The sequence below is a fragment of the Festucalex cinctus genome, chromosome 19 (genome assembly GCF_051991245.1).
Source record: "Festucalex cinctus isolate MCC-2025b chromosome 19, RoL_Fcin_1.0, whole genome shotgun sequence".
Classification (NCBI taxonomy): domain Eukaryota; kingdom Metazoa; phylum Chordata; class Actinopteri; order Syngnathiformes; family Syngnathidae; genus Festucalex; species Festucalex cinctus.
Genome location: NC_135429.1, coordinates 11517443 through 11539913, shown reverse-complemented (window position 1 = coordinate 11539913; position 22471 = coordinate 11517443). Strand labels below are relative to the sequence as shown.

General features: G+C 40.3%; 2 protein-coding genes across 5 annotated transcripts in view; one reads left to right on the top strand and one right to left on the bottom strand.

Annotated features, from left to right (window-relative positions):
- satb1a (SATB homeobox 1a) overlaps window positions 1–22471 on the bottom strand; it is a 58432-nt gene that overhangs the window by 21518 nt on the left and 14443 nt on the right. For 3 of the 4 annotated variants that reach the window (XM_077508191.1, XM_077508189.1, XM_077508192.1), the window contains 3 exons: window positions 19430–19530; window positions 19227–19314; window positions 9414–9618 (listed from right to left, as the gene is read on the bottom strand). In XM_077508191.1, the coding sequence (XP_077364317.1) occupies window positions 9414–9420 (7 nt within the window). In that variant the 5' untranslated portion in view covers window positions 9421–9618; window positions 19227–19314; window positions 19430–19530. The remainder of the gene's footprint in view (window positions 1–9413; window positions 9619–19226; window positions 19315–19429; window positions 19531–22471) is intronic. The other variant, XM_077508190.1, reaches the window with a different exon arrangement.
- The window catches only part of kcnh8 (potassium voltage-gated channel, subfamily H (eag-related), member 8), a 36617-nt gene that overhangs the window by 1630 nt on the left and 12516 nt on the right, over window positions 1–22471 (top strand). Inside the window, exons 2-8 of the mRNA XM_077508188.1 lie at window positions 9437–9670; window positions 11776–11907; window positions 13984–14111; window positions 15293–15530; window positions 15716–15873; window positions 18294–18498; window positions 21337–21546. Coding sequence (XP_077364314.1) covers window positions 9437–9670; window positions 11776–11907; window positions 13984–14111; window positions 15293–15530; window positions 15716–15873; window positions 18294–18498; window positions 21337–21546 — 1305 coding nt within the window. The remainder of the gene's footprint in view (window positions 1–9436; window positions 9671–11775; window positions 11908–13983; window positions 14112–15292; window positions 15531–15715; window positions 15874–18293; window positions 18499–21336; window positions 21547–22471) is intronic.

The window sequence follows — 22471 nt, the reverse complement described above, 5'->3', positions numbered from 1 at the left end:
GCACTCTTCTTCAAAATTTCAGCCTCTGGGTTGGCGGCGCTGGTGAGCAATGTCTGCCACCCTGTGGTTAGCACGGGTATTACATCTTCCAACGGCTCGGCAACAGTAAACGTTTCATTTTCAAGGGCAACTCCGAGTGTGGATATAAATAGATATATAACAAATAATACTGAAATAGTGTGAGTCAAGTTGTATGAAAGTACACTGCAGTATTTCTGATTTAAAGGAAATATCTGGCCCTTTCAATCCCACTTTTAAATCTTATTATTCACCCCATTCCCAACCTAGTCTTTATTTCACTCTGCCAAACATTCTGCAGGTTCAGCATCCTACAATGACTCCATGTGGAGGAGCCATTACTTGCCTGGGCAGGAGCTCTTTCTCACACTGGGAAATTGTTCCCGGACTTATAGCCCATTGGTTTGTCAAGCAAGTGTTGTCCTTGAGTGGAAAGGAAGGAAATTAACATTGGATTTGAACTGGAAGATGGGATAGCGGCAGCAGGGCTTGACGGGACAAATTGGCTGTGATGGCCTTGCCAGGAGCAAATCTAAAGGGGTTTCACTACGACGCACCACAACCCCCACTCGACCTCACCTGAAGCCCAAGCAGGCTGGTCAAACTTGGGTACAACATCATGAATGATAAATGAATGCATGAAGAGTTTTTCTGTCTTCGAATAGTTTCTGAGATTTAGTTGCTTGAATGGAAAGTATGTTTGGCGTAACGGAACTGGCGGCAACAGAGACAGAACATTTATATTGAGAGCTGTGAAACGACTCTGATCACTAGATGCGCCATGAAATAACACTGATGAAGGCTGATTTTGAAATCTATAAGCTGTTTGAGTGGGTGAGCCACTTTAATTACCCGTACTTTAGATTCCTTGAAGGATGCTTTTATGAATAGGATCACAGCTTAGTTTAACACAAATGAGGACATTAGTCCATCACTTGATGTATTCATTATCATCAAAAGTTGGGCTGCCAGGTGATTAAAAAATGTAATTGTGATAAATCGCATTACCTCAATAGTTAATTGCACATTTTTATGTCTGTTCTAAATGTGCATTAAAATATTTTTTTACATTGTCATACTCGTGTTAACATAAAAGTGGAAAAAAATAAATCTAATAATAAATCATAAAATCTAAATAATATATATATATATATATAATTCCTAAAAATAAAATAAAAATAAATAAAAACTATAAAATAAATACTACTATAAAAAAAATAATCATCATCATAAATAAATGCAATTTATAAGACAGTGAAAGCTCAGTGCATTTTTCTTTTCATATTAAGAGCTATCTATAGATAGCTCTAACATGTTAAAGATTATAATCCGTTAAAGATTATAAGATTACAATCTTTAACACAAAGTAATTTAAACTTAGTAAACAAAGTAACTTAACTTAGTAATGTGAAATTCTGCAAATTTTTAAAATCGTAAAATACAACTTGACCCCAGTCTCCACAAATATATGCGATTATGCATAATTATTAAATTTATTACTGCTAAATTTTTATGTGGACGTGTCCTTCTGCGTTGCAACTGGAATTCCCCCAGTATGGGATTTCCAAGTAAGGGGTGGTCATTAATCGTGCATTAAATAAAATTAGTGGCGTTCATGGAACTTTAATATTAACTCAAAATTAACGCACTAATTTTGACCCCCCTAATCAAAAGATACAATACTCAATGATCCTTGTATTTTACTGTCAGGGTCATTATTTTGGTACTGTTGACGAGTGAGAGAAAAAAACAACAACAATAAATTGAATTATTCCATACCTCATCTGTTTGGTCTAAAAATGTAAAACATCTCTAATTTTAATACCACAAATTAAACTACATAATAAAATACACACTGGCAGTGCGAAATGAACCTAAAAGGAAGTTGTTAGGATGCAAATGTAAGTAAATGTCACGCCAGTGAAATGATTGCTTCTCGATTCTTGGCAATGCAAAATCCAATTGCCGCCCCATGCGTCTGTGTTGCTGTTTATTACTGCAATAGTATCAGCCGAGACGACTTGCTGTGAAGCAATAATGTCATTGAGTGGGGAGACGGAGTCCATATTAGACCCCCCTCCAGCCAAATCCAGCTGACACTTTGTTGTAATCGAGGCTTGAATAACGTCTCCTGGAGTGTGCGCGCGCGCCGCACCGGACCGCTTGTTGAGATCTTTATTTGATCACTCGGAGCTCAACTTCCTCTTTTGCGGCTACTTTTCTTTATAATTACTGTCAAAAAGACTTCAGAGAGCAGCGAGTTGGCACGTTTACAGTGAGGCCGCTGCGTTTGTTTGTGAACAAAAGAGGCAGCGCGAGATCAAGTCGCCGAGGACCGAAAAGGGAAAGCGAGCTGCGTTTTCAGCACTTTGCTTTCGTGCGTCATCGAACTCGCTGTGAATGCGCGTGAAAGCTCATTTGTCTCCGTCTTTGAACAGAAGGCCACAAAAGAACAAGTTGAACTCTCCCGTGATGAACTTCATTTCAATGCGGCAACTCTAATTAAGTTGTTAATAAGATTCTGTGGGGATCCCACTTTATAATGACCACTCAGACGAAACGCGTAAAAAAAACTCATCTGTGTATCTCGGACAAGAAAGGAATCCATCTACGATAGATCTTTCCGGCTGTGATTGAGGTGTTGCTGTTCAATTTACGTACACTCAAACGCGACCTTATGACCTGCGGGAGAAAGAGAAGAAAAAAAAAAAAAAAAAAAAAAAGACAGTGAGCTCATTACTAACTGTGAAATTTAGTCCGGTTTTTTTTACAACTCACAAGTGGCCCTTATCAGGATTTGCCACAAGGTTGCCCATCCTTTTTTTTTTCTCTCTACACTGACTTCTGTGGACTTCTGGTCCTACAATTGGATTAGGCCAAATTGTGTGAGGCATATCTAAAGTTGTCCGCAGGCAGAGAGTGGAGACTGAAGGAAGAAATGAGTGTAGTTATGAGCCTGTGAGGGCGTAATCAATCATCATTGACTGTAGTGCTGCAGGGTACACACGGGGCTCTCATTTCCTGCCAGTGGATTGGCTCGGCTGCTCCCATTTTCTCCAAATCCCACTTAATATTGAGTCTATTTTGTTTATAAGGAATGGAGGGGGGTTAAAGGCATGGGAGACCTGCCTAGACATTATCACCACTGGTACGAAAGTAAAATCTGCTTCTTAAGTGTAAAAAAAAACATTTTTAATAATGGTTTTACCCAGAGTTCCTGGTTTATTGTACACCTATTTTGTTGATTTTTTTTTTTTTTGGTACAGTTAATAGCTATTTTGGTTTAATGTTTGTTTAATATAGGGTGTAATTCCACTTTTGACCACCAGATGTCAACACACTGTTTTCATTATGTTTGTAATGTACATTTGAAAGACGAGTAAATAAAACAGGAAGTACTGTATTTCATCACAGCCCAGTTTTTGTTGCTTTTTTTTTGCCATTTTATAGCGTACATGGTTATTGATGTATATTTTGAAATGATGAGTTAAGTTTGTTCGTTTTGGGAAACTGGGATTTGTTAACCGTAATCACGATCCACAGTTACAATGTTTATACAATATTTTTGTTTTCTATTGCTCTTGCTTTCTGTGAATATATTATGTGTTAAATGTGTATTATTAAAAAAAAAAGCTCTGTAAATGACTATTGTAAAAATGACAAAGATACAAAGAATAATTTCTAAATCTCATCGGATAAATGTCTGCTAGCTTAATGCTAACATATAATGTTAAACATCATAGGTAGCTAATGTAAATGAGCCTAGATGTTACAGTAATTCTATACCCTAACATGCAACATACAGTATAAACAACTATTGATGCAGCTTACCTCTACTCCAGTGCAAATAACCACAATAATAAACATACAGTATGGTTAAATCAATATCTCCCGACTGTGCCAATCACAAGTGAACTATAATATTGCTATAAAGATATTAGATATCATTATGCTATTGTGGAAGTGGTTGCTGTGGCTGGTCAGTATACTGAATGGCAACATTAAGTCACTATTATATATTGAACTATAGTTTTCTTATTTATCCACAAGCCAGTTTGACTGCAATGGCAAAGTGATGCAATTATAGAGTTAAACATCACATATACTTTAACTAAAACAACACTGTAAACAATATAGATGTGTATTTATGGACAGCTAACTCTTGTAATGTTTAGCTGAACAGCTAGCTAAATTCAAATTTGGCGGATTCCGACTTTCTGTGCGTCAGAAATATACATTTCAGCATACCCAGCAACCACTTTAGCCAACAGTGGGGACACTAAACAGAATTATTACTGTCCGCTTAAGATGGACAAACTTGGGAATGAGAGCAGTCCCTGTCGCTGCGGGCGCCCTGTCTCGTTAAAGTGCCTAATTAGCAAGATTCCACCCTGAATCAACATGTCTAATGGCCTGTCCGTAACCATCCACAAACGCGGGTTTCACCAGCGGAATTCTGGGGCGAGTAGCACTTTTTTTTTTTTTTTTTTTTTTTTTTTTTTTTAGCCTCAATTAATTCCTGAAAGATGACGACGAGGGTGGCTAGAAAGAAAGACGGATCTGCTGGAAATGACGATATTTGCTTTACACAAGAACCTATTTATTACTTCCACCAATCCCCATTTGTTATTTTGTTCATTAGAAGTTTTGCTAAAAAAAACAAAAAAAACAAACAATTTTCATTAAAATTTGTTGAAGGGTGGCACATTGAGTGTGAATTACATTTTATCAACACAAAAAATAATCTGGGAATTACGGAAGGAATTACGATAAAGTGAGTGGGGGAGCTTCAAGTGCTTGGCTGCCATCTTGCGAAATCTTGGTGCCAAGGAACGATGTCAAAATTGAGTTAAGAAGCATCATGGTGTGTTTTGCCGCCATCTTGTGGCATCTTTGTGCCAAGAAGGAACTCGGTTGAAATGAGTTGAGGAGCTTCAAGTAGTATTTTGCAAGCATTTTGGTGCTAAGGAACCTATGTTGAGGTTAGCTGAGGAGCTTCATGTATTCTTCACTGTTTACTAGGGATGTAACGATATACAAACATTACGATATATCACGACATGAAGCTCACGATACGATAATTATCACGATATTGTGGGGAGGTTGGCGATATTTAAAAAAGGTCACAATATTGTAAAAAGAAAAATAATGCTCATACTTGGAAAATAAAGCACAATATTGTGCTTTTGTACATAACAGCAATGTTATGTTATTATTGTTTTTTTTTTTTAGAGAGTTCTCTAAAAAAAAATTTATTATTGTTGTATTATTAATATGTCATCATTATTATTATGTTATGTTGCTTCACAGGCATATTACGTTCCCCTTCATCTGACAATTAGTGTAGATTTTCAACATAGAAGGGCCAAAACATCCCTAATGAAAATTAAATTGCACACAAAAAAATAGCCATCAGAGGGTGCTAGAACTGCACAAATGGAAATCAACCTGACTAACTTTAATAGGTGTGGTGGATTTAAATAATATGAACATGACGACGACGATATTGCGGCAGTTTTAATATCACGATATCGCGCTTATCATTACATCCCTCCTGTTTACATTTCAATCTTGATTGGTAGCAAGAGCATACACTCGTATCGGATAGCACAGCTTAGCCTCGGTTGTCAGGTTATGCCTCACTGGGAACTTTGGCAGCTCTAGGATGACATTTTTTTTCGTGACTACAATATGTGACTGCTCCCCATTACTTTCTGAGTGGCCGTCATGAATTCTCACGTAAGGGTGAGAAGATGTTCTCATCCGTCACTCCGTTGTTCCCAACACCCCCCCCCCCCCCCACGCTCCATCTCCGACTTTCATTATGACTCCTCTCAAAGCTTCATCTCTCTCACATCCAACCTTTGCTCTCGCTTCACGTCAACCGAGTCCTTCCCTCAACCTCATCCGTCTGCCTCTCCTTCACTCGCTTCGCCTTGGATGCTCTCCTCTTCCTCAACATCCATCTTTCGCTCTCCCTACTGTTTCAAGGCTCTTTTTCCTCCCTTCCATTGCCTGAATTGTTGCGCTTTAAATAGATTTGAGTTGCTTTATATGCTAGAGTAGGAGTGGCTTAATGTGCATATAGTGTGAGCCTGTAGAAAAGACAAATGTGGAGCCTTCCTGTAGCGACACCGCCATTAGTTTGGAGAAGTTGCCATGACACCTTGGAAAAAAACGGCATCCATAATGGTGGATCCTTGTCTTCATTAGAAACACCTGGCCAGCTCGGTGGAGAATGTGAGGGATTGGGTCTTTCCTTGTGGGGTTTACTAGGTTTATTTCCAGATACTCTGGTTTCACATAAAGCATCATTGATAATTTCTGTGATGGCCTCACAAAAAGAAGGAAGCCAAAGAAAAAGCCAAATCTGTTTGTGGCTTTTGCTGATGCCTTGTGATGTCACACACATTTTTGTTTGACCTAAGCATTTTGGCCGAACTCGTATTTCCACATCTGGGGAGTTCCACTTGGGAGGTTTCGCATTTTTTTGTATTTATATTGCATCATTTCAGCTGATAATTGAAAGTATCACTCAAAAAGGAGGGGGGGAAAAAAAGCCTCCATGCCAATCTCTCTCGGTCCTTTTTGCATTGTTCTTTCCTCCTTCCTCTCTCACTTTTACTGACTTTTCTTCGCCCGTCCTGCGGGGGTTCCTCAACAGCTGTCAGGCACTATTGTGAGCATGATAGGAAATGATATATGGGCTCCCACATAGGAACAATTAGGCTAAAGAAATTCAGAGTGGAGGGGTAGAGAGAGCATGTAGAAAATTGGAGATGATGAAGAGGCTGAAATAGAAAGGAAGGGAGTAGAAAAGTGTGGTAAACAGATGATTCAGGTCTTTTCTAAGTGGAAGGAAGCGGTCAAAGCAAATGCTCTCAGGTGGTGCTGAGCGAAGGTGTGTGTGCAAAGGGGGAGGGAAATAAATGAGAGCGGGAGGATGGCTACTCTGCTGGAATTCCAAAAGGTAGAGTGAAAATGAAGAGTAATTAGGCAGAGAGATCCAAAACTGTAGGAGGGATGTAGCTGGGAGGAAGAGGCGGGATAATGCGAAGGACATTAAGAGATAGAAAGGGGAGCAAAGGAAGAAAGTCATTCTTTACGTGCAACTTAATTATATTATTACTGTATGTTGTCTTTTAAATAAATGATGATATTATGGAGAGCGTTGTTTCCTACATTGCTGCACAGTGCACACTAAATATACTGGGTTGTTTGTTTTCCTATTGCTGGGTGGCTGCGTGATTTTGAGCAGATTGGGTTATTTTACCGCAAGGTCGGGTTAATAATTTTGGCTGAACTGATTGGGTTGCATATTGACTTTTGGCAGACTGAAGAGCGGGGTTGATTTCCTAACCCACCTGCTGGGTGGCTGTCGGTTTTGAGGAATTTGGGTTACTTTGACCCAAGGTTGGGTTAATTACTTTGACGAGCTGTTGGCGTTCCTCACAATCCTTTTTCAAAAGGGTGGCAATGGGTTATATTGGTCCCGTGCAACACGTGTGGGCCAATAACTTTGGCAACTCAGATATCAAACCCATAATGCCTCGTGACCGCTTTTTCTGAAATAAAGCGATACCTTCGCTTCGACAACAAAGACAGCCGCAAGGAACGCATACACCAATGACAAATTTGCAGCGATTTCAGACGTCAATTTGGGTTACTTTTGTCCCAGCAGTTTTAAGATTGTATGCTGAACATTTGAGTTCGATGGAACCACTGATTTGGCAAAAACAGCGCTGTTGTTTAAATAGTAAATGATAAACAAGATCCACACTCCACAGTGTTCTGCACATATTTGTCAGTTCTCTGCATGCATTTTAAAGCCCTATCCCTCCAACACAGAAATTTTACAGTCAACATTAGTTTCCTGTCAAGGACTATCTCTCGTGCGCGGCTGCCATCCGACAGGCCACAGGCCTTGGCATCAGGGCCCTCAGAGGCCAGCGGTCCTGTTGGTCTTTGCTTACCATGAGGGGCCCGAGGGGCCTCACGACTGACAGCTGCTCCCAATGCAGTGAGCGCCTTTGACCATCTGTCTGGCATGCGTATTGCTGCTGACAACACATTCTTGGCGTGTGCGTCCCTCCTCGATGAAATCCTTGTCACTGGATTTCATTCATTTATGAGGACTGTGGATATCCATGATGGGTGCGTTTCAATATATTTGTTAGCATCTGTCCGTCAAATCAACCCTCACGACTGGCTGTAGTTGGCTCGGTGTCAGGTGTACCTAATCGTGTGTCCGGTCAGTTTATTGAACATACCTGCTTATCTTTCATGGTCTGTCATCCTAACCTTTATTGCAACATAGACTTGTCACTCGCACAATGAAAGCCGCACTCACCTGAACGTGACATCAATTCATATTTTGATCGAGTTCCCGCAAGCGTGGAGAGCATTTGATCGAACACAAACTCATGAGGGACACGTACAAGGCCTTTTTGTTCTCAACTCGCAATATTCCCTCACGTAATCGGAGTTTAGGTGCTTTCCTTCAACAAAGCCTGACGTGCAACATAAAACAATTAAATACCAGTGCTGGTGGGGAAAAAATGAAATTACTGATGCAGAAAATAGATTTGTGTAATGAAATTATAAGAACAAGTCACTTTGCGGGATGACTCGTGCAATGAATATTATCAGGTTTGAACATGTGTCTTGTTCAATAGTGTTGAATCTTAGAGTGTTGAGGAATTTTTTTTCCAAACTGTACTGTATGTGATGGTGCATTCATAAAGCAATTGAGAGGCTACTGCATTTCCCATTATGTGTTAGCATTAAGCTAGTGGACGATAAGGCTAAGTTACGTTTCTATTTTAAATACACAGTGTACATTACATTGTTTAAAGCGGAAAGTCGACCTTAAACATTTCTTGTCAATAATATGTTATATGTGACCTCACTAGTCTAAATATGCCATCCTGATTAATATTACATTTGTGGAATATGAGTTATGAAGCAAAATCCAGCCGTTTATATCCATCTCAGTGGGCGGCCATTTTGCCACTTGCTGTCGACTGACGATGACATCATATATAGTTGCTCAGGGCTTGACCAATCACAACCCACTGGTTTCCTCAAGCTGAGCTGCGATTGGTTGTTACTTGAGACCTCAGCAACTGTGATGTCATTTTCAGTCGACAGCAAGCGGGAAAATGGTCGCCAGCTGCTGGATTTTGCTGCTTATTCTCATATTCCACTAACACAATATTAAACAGAATACCGTATTTACATTAATGGGGCTGTATAGAATATATATTGACAAGAAATTTTGTGGGGTTGACTTCCTCTTTAATTTGATAGTAAACTTAATGTATGCAGACACTACAATCCATACAATATTTTCTATACATTTTGCGCTAGTAATTATTTGAAAGTATTTAACTTACCCGACATCCATTTCCTCCCCCAGACAGTAACTTCATTCTGGCCAACGCTCAGGTGTCCAAAGGCTTCCCCATCGTCTACTGCTCAGATGGCTTCTGCGAGCTCACGGGCTTCTCCAGGGCCGAAGTCATGCAAAAGAGTTGCGCGTGCAAGTTCCTGTACGGCCCCGAGACCAACGAAAGTATCATCATCAGCATCGACGACACCCTGGAGGAGCGCAAGGAGTTTAAGGATGAGATCATGTTTTACAGTAAGACAGGTAAGAAGTTATTTGTTCGGTAGTTAGACAAAAATCCTAAAATATTCGTCCTTCCTTGTTTATGTTTCATCTTGCAATAACTGTAATTTCCTTACTTCAGTTCGTTAAGAGTTGAGGTTTTGGATGTAGACATGTCGACAAGTTCTGTAAGTCGGCAGGTAGTTTGAGAATAACTTTTACTTTGGATGAGTTTATGTACACTCGGTGCTGCACACTGGGTCTTCTAAAGTAAAAAAAAAAACAACATACTCACTATTGAATCAACAACCAGTCACGGTGTCGTATGACTTTAAAAGGCACATTTAGCAGATGGCGTTGCAAATTATGTGCAGTCACAGCTTTACTAATTCCATCACAGATGTGGGCCTTCCGCCAAGCCTTACTTTGTGTTGCTTTAACGGTCACACTCCGCTATACTATATCACATTTTCTTTCCTTGTATCCAACATCTGTCTCTTTGATTTTCAACTTTCTCATGTTTAAAAATGTCATTCCAAGTTGCGCATCCGCCGTTTCCGAAACGTATAGTTTGTCAGTTTACGACATCATTCCCGTTTCGGTCCTTTTGTTGCCGTCTCAGCTTGAAACCAAAACATCGGCTAATTGCTATGCCGACGACACCCTGCTGTTCCTACCACTGCAATCTTGAAACTCTTCAATGACCCGAGTCCAAGATTTTTGTCTCCAACTAACCCAAGAATATCTGAAAATGAATGAAGAGGAAAAAGGTGTGACACCGGTTTGACCCCAGGTTGAATGGACGAGCTGGTTGTCCGCAAATAATTGGTCTGTTGCGTAAAATGTCTCCCCAAGGGCACATTCGTATACAGAGTCGCGTGCACGCTGCCTGAGTCATCAGCAGGCAAGCAAGTGTGAGCGTGATGGGAGGGAACTCCATGGGAGATTCTCGTCATTTGCATTTCATTCCTATTCCAGGAGAAGAGTTTTTCCAACAACTGTCAAAAAGTGGAGTTGGGTGCCTTGTGTGGATCACATTCAAAATGAAATGACAACATGCAGTAACATAACACAAGACACAACAATTACTGAACACTGTAAAAGATGAGTAATATTTACTTGAAAGTTTTTTTCACTCAGAAAATCTAAGTAAAATTTTACAAGAAGAGTTTTGAGTACATTTTACCAGTTTACTAAAAAAAATATATATATATAAAAAAAGCTACTCAAGGGTTGAGGAACAGCCACTCTACCACCTGAGCCATGCCATTCCTGCTGTGTGTTAGTATATTGATGGTATCAGGTGGAATTCTTGTAACTCCAAGAGACCCCTTTGTGGTTGCATTTTGGACACACCAGTAATGCAATATAGTGGCAAACAGCAAGAGTGACATGACTCACGTGGTAGAATTTCTATCTCATTTTTAACAATTTAAAAAAAAAAAAAAGAAAAAGAAGAAGAAGATACTCAAACATTGAGGAACAAACTCATGATCACCTTGGGAGACAACTACTCTACCACCTGAGTCATGCCACTCTCACTGTTTGCCACTATACTGCATTACTGGTGTGTCCAAAATGAGACCAAAAACCATCAGACCATTGACACCATCAATATACTACCCCACATCAGGAATGGCATGGCTCAGGTGGTAGAGTGGCTGTCTCCCAACCTGAAGGTTGTGGGTTCGTTTTTTTTTTTTTTTTTTTTTATAAACTGGTAAAATGTCCTTGTAAAATTTACTTTACGAGTTTTTTTCAAGTAAATATTACATTTTTTTACAATGATATAAGAAAACATTAAGCATTTCTTATCCTCTACAAAAGATGGAGAATATTACCGCTATACCGCGCCACAGTGCTCACTGGTGTGAAAACGCACAACCTGCAGATGCTGACCTGGCTTTCCTCTAAAAAGCAATCTATTTAGCAAGAGATGGGACCTGCATGCTCGGTTCATCTTGAGAAACATTGACTCCATCTATAAACGGCTATGCTTCTCTCACGGGGGGATCCAACTGTAGATGGGCTTGCTAATAAGTCTGTGAGTCTGTGGTACATGTTGCACAAAAAAATAAATACTTGCACACATGCCATGTATCCAAAGGTGGTTAAAAACATTAAGAGATTTTTTTGTTTTTTTTCAGCGGTTCTCTTCTGGTGCCTGTTGGACATTGTACCAATTAAGAATGAAAAGGGGGATGTGGTACTCTTTCTGGCTTCATTTAAGGACATCACTGACATTAAAGCCAAAAGCATTCAAGAGGACAAGAAGGAAGGTCAGTCAATGCATGGAGGTACACTAAGAAGCTAACATGCAGGTGAAGAAGTGCACTGTAATTTTTTTTTTTTTTTTTTTTGTACCTAGAAGCTTATCATGTGTTACCCTTGACCCAATTTGAAGGAAAGACATCTTTGACCAAAGTCACTTTTCATTTATAGGATTACATGAATGACATTGAGCTAAATTTATCGAGGGAGGAGGTCATTGCATGTACGAGCATGTGCATGTTTGGATGTGTGTGTTCCTCTCCTGCATAACTGCGCTCGTTACCGCAAATAAGGCAGAGCAGGAAACATCAACCCAAAGCAAAGTTATTTTTGTTCACCTAATGAAAAGCTTTTCAACCTAAAATGAAAGTGGCTGATACAGCATGCCTCAACAGACACAGACAAACAGCCCACTGTAATGACTTGGTGTATGACGAGGCTCACTGAAATGAGAATATGAGCAGGAAGAAGTGTTTGCATTTTGAGGTTCTCTTTGTAAACGTAGCAGAGAAGGGCTCCTTTCCTGCCCAATTGAGTAGTAACTAGAGCTGTCAAACGATTAAAATGTTTAGATTAATCACATCTTGGAATTTTGATTAATCATGATTAATCGCTGATTTAAAAAGGCTTTTTTGATCAAAATTTTTTTGCCCACCAAATTTGAAGAGCACATGTGTTAAATCTTTTGACATTTAATGTTATGAGGACGTCTGCACACGCTCTTTCTCCTCTTTTTCTAACCAGTTAATTACCAGAGATGGGAAAAACCTGTTCAAGAAAGTAAAAACCCTGCCGGAGTTTGGTTTTAGCCACAGGTGCTTCTCATAATGACCTCGTTTACCTGCCGGGTGAGTACAAGCACCTGTAGCTCAAGCCAAACTGTGGCAGGGTTTTTACAGTCTGGACCTGGATTTCCCATCTCTGTTAATTACTTGCAAAATTAAAAATGGGGGGGAAAATGATCCCAATATTTTGACATGAAAAATGTCACATGATTTACATGCGTTTAACCACACAGACAACAAACTGAGTCTCTTTGATTGTCAGTAAAAAAAATAAATAAAAAAAAAGTTCCACATTTTTTAGGGTCACTCGTTGCTTGCCGAATTTGTCGGGTAAAAGTAAAGTACTTTCCCTCATTTTTGCTTTTCTTCCATCGTTAATCCACACCCGCCTCTATTACATATCCATATGCTTCCGTCCTCCAGTTTTTATATGCTCCCACAACACCTCTGGACCCCCTTCCCCTACACATGAATGGTTCCAACACCAAAAGGGATATTCATTAGGTCTAAAAATAAAGCATTTCTCCGTCTCTGCGCTCCTGCCGTGTCGTGTCCCCCAAGGCAGTGTGGTGCCTCTTTATGGATGGGCCCTGTCTGTTCCCCTCATCTGGGGTCTGCCGGCACTCAGAAAATGCGTGCGCTTTCCAAAGGACACTCAAAAGCAGTTAGCGCTTCAGTTCTTGGGCTTTGTTATTGCCTTTATCCGCCCTCAAGCCAATCTGGACTTAGTCCTTTCCGGTAGGTTGAGAGCACGCCGGCAATAACGCTCCCTCTATTATCCACGTTCTACTCTCCACACCACTCCAACACTACCCATCTCACATATGAAAACACTTCAGCAGCCGCAATTTACCAAAGCAAATACATCATAGTTTACCTAAATGCTTCTGCAGAACATTGCCCTGCCTTGTTGGAGTACGTGTTCATCAATCCCTTTGGCAGAGTAGCCTAATCGGACTAAGATTTGACCCAACATGGTGGCTCAAGATCAAGGGGTAAAAACTACCCATATTGACGAGTTAAAGCTACCAAAAATGACGGGACCGGAAATGGACCGACTGTTTGGTAAATTGCCAAAATTCTTGATGGTCAACACATCCCTGGTCACAAGGATGCAATTTTTGTCCTAACATCATTCCCGGTGAGTTGAGTTAGCGCTAATTTTTTTGTTATGACCCTGGGTCATGTGCTGTGCATACTTGCTTAACACACACACAGACACACAAGAAAAAGATTTATCAAAATGTTATGAAGCCAATAAATGCTGTGACTTTTTAACACTTAAAAATGTGTTTGCAGAGCGGCGGCGCGGCAGGATCAGAACAAGCTCTACGTTCAGCTCTGCTCGTATGCGGAGCAGCACAGTGCTCTACCACGTCTCTGGGCACCTCCACAGCAGAGAGAAGAGCAAAATTAAGCTCAACAAGGTATCGCGTCACACACTTCAGACCACCAGACAGCTGATGATGATACAGTAGAATAATAAAATGTCATCTGTTTGAAAAGAGGGCCTGATGTGTGATGTGAGCACAAGATACAGTACTCCTAAATAAATTGTATTTTACGTACTACAGTAAACAACCTCCGGGCGTAGTACATTTTACGGCAACATGCCAGGCAGCAGTATATTGGAAGACATGCAGATGCATAAATAACAGCAATAAGATGTGGCAGAAAGGGAAATATAAAGAAAAAAAAAAAACATTCTTGTGGGTATTGTATGCTCCGTTTGTATGTGTTGCTGCTTTGTTTTATTTTTTTAGGTCTACAGTTACCGCAACATCTATGCTATTTTCTGTTTCGCATAACAGTACTGCATAAGATAGCATAAAGCCAGCAGACTTGTTTCAGTGAAATAAAACAATTTAGTGTCCTCTCTGCATGCTTACATTGAAAACATAACAGCATATATTGTGGTTTTAAAATGTTTGTTATATATTGTTTCGTATTATATGTTAGTATTAAGCTAGCAGACTGCATACTTTTTTTTCTTTCCTGTTTCGTATTATATGTTTGTTAGCATTAAGATGGCAGATTTTGGTTCGGTGAAATTAGTTGGTTCTTATGCTCTACAAAAAAATGGCGCAAATTGTGGCTGTAATGTTTTTATATTTGTTTCATGTAATATGTTAGCATTAAGCTAGCAGACTTGGTTGTTATATTTCTGTTTCATATGTTAGCATTAAGATAGCATACTTTGGTTAGATAAAATGAAATGGTTTACTTTCCCCTCTAAACACTCACATTAAAAAAATTGTGGCTGTAAATTTTTTTATTTTTATTTATACATATTCTGTTTCATACTATATGTTAGCATTAAGCTAGCAGACTTAGGTTAGATGAACCCCGCTACATGCTCACATTCAAAAATGCAAATTGTATTGTAATTTTTTTTAAATCGTTTCGCATTACGCTAGCATTAAGCTAGCAGACTTGTTTTTTATATTTCTGTTTCAAATAATTAGCATTAAGATGGTTAGATTAAATGGCTCTAGATTGTTTGGTATCCTCTCTACATGCTCACATTCAACACATAACGGCGCAAATTGTGTCTGTAATTTTCTTTTGTATGTTTTTATTTGATTTTTTCTTTATGTGTCCTCTCTAGAATGTGTTTGGCGACCCTCCCGCCCTGCCAGAGTACAAGGTAGCAGACGCCAAAAAGTCCAAATTCATCCTGCTGCATTACAGCACATGCAAGGCCGGCTGGGACTGGCTGATCTTGCTCGCCACTTTCTACGTGGCCGTGACCGTGCCGTACAACGTGTGCTTCATCGGCGACGACGACGACCTCACCCGTAGCACAACCGTCAGTGACATCGCCGTGGAGATTCTCTTTATCCTGGGTGGGTTATTTACCTCCACCAGTGAGCTCATGTTTTCTCATTAGGACAGCTTTGGGACTTTGTTGGTGTTTGATGTTTTTGTAAAATTTTGATGAAAATGTAAAAATAATCTCCATTATGTTTTGACAAATTATCTGAGTGCAGCTGTTGATTCGAAAAATTTAACTCCAACATTTCCCCGCCAGATATTGTTTTCAATTTCCGCACCACGTACGTCAGCAAGTCAGGCCAAGTGATCTTTGACGCTCGGCAGATTTGCTTTCACTACTTGACCACCTGGTTCATCATCGACCTGGTGGCCGCCTTGCCCTTCGACCTGCTCTATGCCTTTAAAGTCAGCGTGGTGAGTAGCCCTTTTGCACAACTCCCATTAAACATTAATAGATTATGTCAAAGCCTGATGATTGATATCTTGCCCAACGCGGACCCTCACTAATCCCGTCAACATGCATGTGGATTGGAAAGCGCATCAGACATCCCTCCACAGCAGCTTCAAATGGATCGTTCCCATTGCTGCTCCGTTGCCTCTTTGATTCTTGTCTATTGATTGGACATACAGAGACTTTCAATTGTATTTTATTGCATCATTAAAACTTCTTCTGCACGGCTTGTCTCGAACGCAAGGCGCCCTAAAGGAGAGCATAGTGCAAGGGGAAGAGCCGCGGTGGAGCAATTAGGTGGAGCTGAATGACTTGACCCTCGCCGACTGATCCTTTGCTTGACGATGCTGTTTACTTTCACTTACACAATCCTCACCATAAAGCCGAAATCACCATAATGGTTGATGTCAATACAAATGTGTCAGAGCAGCATGCAGACCTCACAAGCAAACACTAAAATAACAATGGGAGAAAGGAGTGGGCGCACTGACACTCTGCCCCTAGGCAAAGGTCCTTGTTTGGTTCCAGACTCTATTAATGGAAATACCACACAGTCCCAGTAGATCACAATTTATTTTTAGGGCCACTGCGCCCCGAGGCCTGCTGCCGCAAGGGAGACAAGAAACTAGAAATGGCCTATAATTTATGAACTGTCCCCAATAACTGAATCGCTGTCTTTTTTAGTCTCTCTATTCTCCGACCATCTCATTATTTTTACAAACAGAGAGATTGTTTTACAAACCAACTCATTGGGTAACTGTGGGCTTTGAGCAGATTGGGTTACTTTTACCCAAGATTGGGTATTTTGACCCAGCAGATTGGGCTGAAGATTGTATTTGGGATAGCTGAAGAGAGGGTCGCTATTTTTATTACTGTGCTGAAGTTGAAGTAAATTTAACCTAACGTTCGTAGAAATGGAAAACGGGAGAGTTGTCAGTAGTTTAGAATCTGCGCGAAACGTGTGTGACTTTTTTTGGTCAGATTTGTATTACCATTATCATTACTATCATTATCATCATCAAATGAATTATCTATGTAATTAATAATAATAATAATAATAATAATACAAATTATTAAATTAATTATCTATTTAATTAATCATAAATTATTATTAATTAAATAGATAATTTAATAATAACAACAACAACAACAACAATTTTTTAACCAGTAATACTAATAACAAAACAATGTAAAATTAATTAATTAAAACATAACATTTCCTGCTGCATAGGAAAATCAGCAATATTAATTCAACACCTACAAAGTTAAATTTAACACTTTAAAAGGTTTATACTGGTCCACACTAAAGATAGTTAAAACAACACTTTATAGTGTTTTCTGCGATTGGCTGACAACCAGTCCAGGGTGTACCCCGCCTACTGCCCAAAGCCAGCTGAGATAGGCTCCAGCACCACCCGCGACCCTTGTGAGGAATATGGATGAATGGATGGATGGATGATAGGTTTTTTTTTTTGTATGTTGGTGTTTTTCTACACTGAGCTGAAGTTAAAACAACTCTGATGGTACTTGAAATTTAACACTAGCCATCATTGGTCGATGTTGATTTTATATTACATTAGTGTTAAAATATTACACCGTCCAGAGTTGCACTTTTAAACACTCAAAAGGAGTTTTTTTGTTTGTTTTTTTTCATTTCAAAATGACACTTTCATGTCATGTACAAATACCACCGAGAAAAGATGAGCAATCCAATGTTGAGTGTAGATTTGAGGAAATGGTGACACGCTTGAGATGAAGGAGGGAATAGCTGCTGCGAGAAAGGCAGACCGTATGTACGCTTATGCCGCTTACTGGTGGAGGAGAGAGGTCCGCACCATAGGTGGGATTCAGGGGGATGATAGATGGTGGCGAGAAGATGAAGCCGCTCCCTAAGGCCTGGTAGGAGGCTTCATTACCTCTCATCCTGCACTGCTCCTCTATTTCTCCCAGCATGGGTGTGTGTTGGGGAAATAAAGCAAAGTGCATAGGGGCAGCTCTGATAAGAAGCGACCGCACATTTTTCTTCTTAAAATTGTTCAAACGTCATCATGTATTTCTCTCCCTCACGCTTGTATACATTTGCCCTCTCTGCCTTCTTTACGCTCCCTAGTTGCAATATTATACATCTTCTATAGCATTTACAGTATGTCCCACTTTCTTATACTCCCCAATCGGGCTCCCATATGTGCAAATATACATGGAACATTCCTCAATGGAAGGTTATCCATCATCCTTGTCCTACATCCCACTAAATAATAGCCGAGGAGCAAGTGCGCGATAGATGACATTGAGAAAGGTGCACAAATGGGAAACTTAACATCTCAACGAGTGCGTCGGCGAAATGTACGACTCCATCTCACGCCGTTTGTCTTTTTTTCACCAGGTGTCTGTGGTGCACTTGTTGAAAACGGTGCGCCTGCTGCGTTTGCTTCGCCTCCTCCAGAAAATGGACCGCTACTCGCAGCACAGCACCGTGGTTCTGACCCTGCTCATGTCCATGTTCGCCTTGCTGGCCCATTGGATGGCCTGCATCTGGTATATCATCGGTAAAATGGAAATGGAGGCCAACGCCTACAACTGGGATATTGGTGAGCAATGTTAAATGCCAAAGAATATGGAGCAAAAATAAAATATTTTGGCTCAAACAGGACTGTTTGAACTCGAAATGACGAGAAAATATAGTATGTTTTATTTTTCCATGCATTTCCTACTACTAAAGGAGTTTGCAATAAAAAAAAATAAAAAAAATCACTATTTGCCATTTTATTCAGCACTGACAAGCTATTGAGCTTTTGTAAGTCAATGGAAATGTTTCGAAGGAAAGCAACGCACTGAGATTTTATAAGTGATCCTGATTGGATATTGATACTAACTGTTCTGCTTTGGTTCGATTTTTTGTTTGTTTTTCATCCACCTTTGTGCTAATGACAAATTAAATGCTTGGAAAGCAGACACTGCATACCAAAATAATTTGAATCCAATTTAATGTGAATGGAGGAGACTTAACAACATCATACTTTAAATTTCAGATTCATCTCAGCTATCACTGGTGTAATAATATCCCTCACTGTAAAGTACCTCGATATGTGCAGCAAATGTTTTTTTTTTTAGCATCTACATTTAGATGATGATGAATCATCGGTTTTATCGATTCCAGTGTTTGTCCAGACAGATGATTGTGAGAGAATGTTGCGATTCCGCAGATAATTAACGATTCGACCCAAGGTTTTCCCTTCAGTACACAGGTCCCTCATATAATGAGACCCCTTGGGCTGATCTGCGGTCAGTATCGATGAACCACGCCGCTCGCAATTACCTCTCGCTGTTGTCCTCGCAAGCGGTTCCGGGTCAGCATCGACTGAGCCGTGAGAATGACGCCGATTCCTCTTGACCAATTACTGCATCTAAAGTGTCATAAAACACAGGAGGCAGGATTAATGTGTTGTATCCTAATTATGCATCTTTGATGGTGAGCGTGCGTTGAAGTCAGGCAGCTGTGAGGGGCTTCTATCCAATTACCATTCATCAGTGTCTTCAGGAGACTCTCCGGGGATCAGCTGCATGTCTTCACTCTGGCTTGACCAGGGATTAGTTCCGCTTCCACAGCATCTGATATGCTTCTGTTGAATCCATTGTTCTAGATTTAGCAAAGGAGCTTTTTGCTTACCATGGTGTCCAGAACCTGCCACTTTTGGCTTTATCTTCCTTGACGAGCTTTACATCACTGGGCATCTGAGCATGCCGTGTGGAATCACCGAAACGATTTAGGATATAACTAGTCTTTTTTTCCAATACAGCAGAACATTGTGACAATAATGAAAGTCAGCTATTATGGGTGATTGAACTTGATAAGAATATCCATGACATCTCACGCAAAGTCTGAAGCTTCTCTGATGGCACCACTGGTAAACAAACTATGTTTGTATTGTATGACATTTAACCAAGGAACAGCAATTGATAAAACTGAGTAAATGTCATGAATGAGGATTTTTGCCTTCTTGTCTACTGCTGTAGTTTGTGTCAGTGGAAGAGAAAATGTTACAAATTACAAATTGCTTCTAAAGGAGACGGAACACTGATTGTAATTTACATTTTAACAGAAAGGTTGATTCCAAAATAGTGTGGAGAAATTCAGACAAAGTTAGAGTGACCATTAACTCATTCACTGCCAATGACGACTATAGACGTCAAAAATCCAAGCAAACAGCCAGTGCAAATTTTGACAAGAAATTTGAATTTTGTTTTAGTTATTCATCGTTTTCATTCATAGTTATTAATCCTCATTGTTATTAATAACAACGATGGAAACAATTTCATTTCTAAGTGCTACCATCGTGCATAGTGATTGGTCTTGGTCTTACTGAGACCACAAACTGGGTCTCGACCTCCAGAAGTCAATTGCTCCTTATTTTTGTCAACTAAAGTTGGATTAAAACTCAAATACAATTAGGTGACTAAGTTATGACTAAGGCTTTAATTAAATTTAGTCAGAAGACTATAACTAAAACTAAATTTAAATGTCTTTTTTTTTTTTATTAAAATTTTAATTTAAAATTTTCTCTCTTTTCTTTTTTTCAAAATTAACACTGGCCGTTTGCTTGGATTTTTGACATCTATAGTTGTCATTGGCAGTGAATGAGTTAAGAGAACAGCTAATTCTTTTAGGAGACAGAAAAATGCCTTAACCTTGTTTATGGCAGATGTAGCTCAAAAGCTAGCATATATCATAATTTGTAAATAAGTCTAGTCTACAATTGAGTTTGTTCTTTTGGTTACTGATGTTGTTTGACTTCCTGTTATCAAACAAAGAAGGCTATGATCGCTACAGCTTGATATTTATGTTGCCCGGAAAAATGGTACAGGGTGAAATAGTGCGCTTTTGAGCTAAATTTAGCTAACAGGCTAGCCATTGTGTTTCACTAAACTGCTAAAACCCATGCCAACCAAACATTTTCTAGGCCTTCCAGTGAGAAAATGTCTTCCACAAACTTGATAACGACATTGCCACAACACAAGGACTGAGCAAAAAAAATGTTGGATAATAGTGGAAGCATTGGCTTGTTTAGCGTTGACTTGCTTAGCGCTTGTTTGTCAAGCAAGATGGCATTTAGCATTAGTTTAAGTCATAACACAACCCAGGGGGCAACAGACTGACAAGTGGTTTTAATATATTATTATTATTATTATTATTATTATTATCATCATTATTGTTGATAATTTATTGTTGATTGCTTTTCAGCAAAATTTTTAATTTAGAAAATCGTGTCACCAGACGCTAGATTTTTATTTTTTGTAAAATGAAGAAAAAACTTAAAATAAACCAACCACTACAATACAATAACCCTTTATAAAGACACCCTAATTGGAAATATAAAAAAAACAATGTGTCCGCTTTCTTTCTTTCCTTCACTACATAATACAACCAGGATGGCTGCACGAGCTGGCAAAGCGTCTGGAGTCACCGTACTACCCCATCGGAGGTTTGAACAACAACACCAGTGGCCCCGCCATCCGCAGCGTCTACGTCGCCTCGCTCTACTTCACCCTCAGCAGCCTCACCAGCGTGGGCTTCGGCAATGTGTCGGCCAACACCGACATCGAGAAGATCTTTTCTATCTGCGTCATGCTTATAGGAGGTATGCCGAAGATTTTGACACTTGTCCCGTTGCATTTATTTTCTTTTGATTTTTTTTGTTTGTTTTTTTAACCATTACATTATTAGCCACTTGGACCACCCCCTCCAATAACTCCAAAAAGGGTGGGTACTCTGAACTGCTGTTTGGTGCATATGCACAAACAACAGTCAGGACCCGTCCCCCCACCCGAAGGCGGAGGGAGGCTACCCTCTCGTCTGCCGGGGTAAACCCCAACGTACTGGCCCCGAGCCGGGGAGCAATAAGTAGGCCCACACCTGCTCTGTGCCTCTCACCGTGGGCAACTCCAGAGTGGAAGAGAGTCCAACCCTTCTTGAGAGGACTAGTACCACAGCCCAAGTGGTGTGTGGAGGCGAGTCCGACTATGTCTAGTCGGAACCTCTCGGCCTCACAAACCAGCACAGGCTCCTTCCCCGCCAGAGAGACGTTCCATGTCCCAAGTGCCAGCTTCTGCAGCCGGGGATCAGTCCGCCAAGGTCTCCGCCCTTGGCTGCCACCCAGCCTACTCTGCACCCAACCCCTTTGGCCCCTCCCACTGGTAGTGAGCCCGTGGGAAGGTACGGACTGTTTGGTCCCTGTACGACCGGTGTCAGAGTTTGGTCCGCATTGCCAACAATAAGTCGGATTCGTTCCCATTGAGAGTTGGACTCCACCAAGGCTGCCCTTTGTGATAGGAGTTTGTCTGTTCATAACTTTTATGGACAGAATTTCTAGGTGCAGCCGAGGTGTTGAGGGGGTCCGGTTTGGTGGCCTCAGCATTGCATCTCTGCTTTTTGCAGATGATGTGGTTCTGTTGGCTTCATCAAGCCATGATTTCCAACTCTCACTGGAGCAGTTCACAGCAGAGTGTGAAGCGGTCGGATAAGGCTCAGCACCTCCAAATCCAAGACTATGGTCCTCAGTCGGA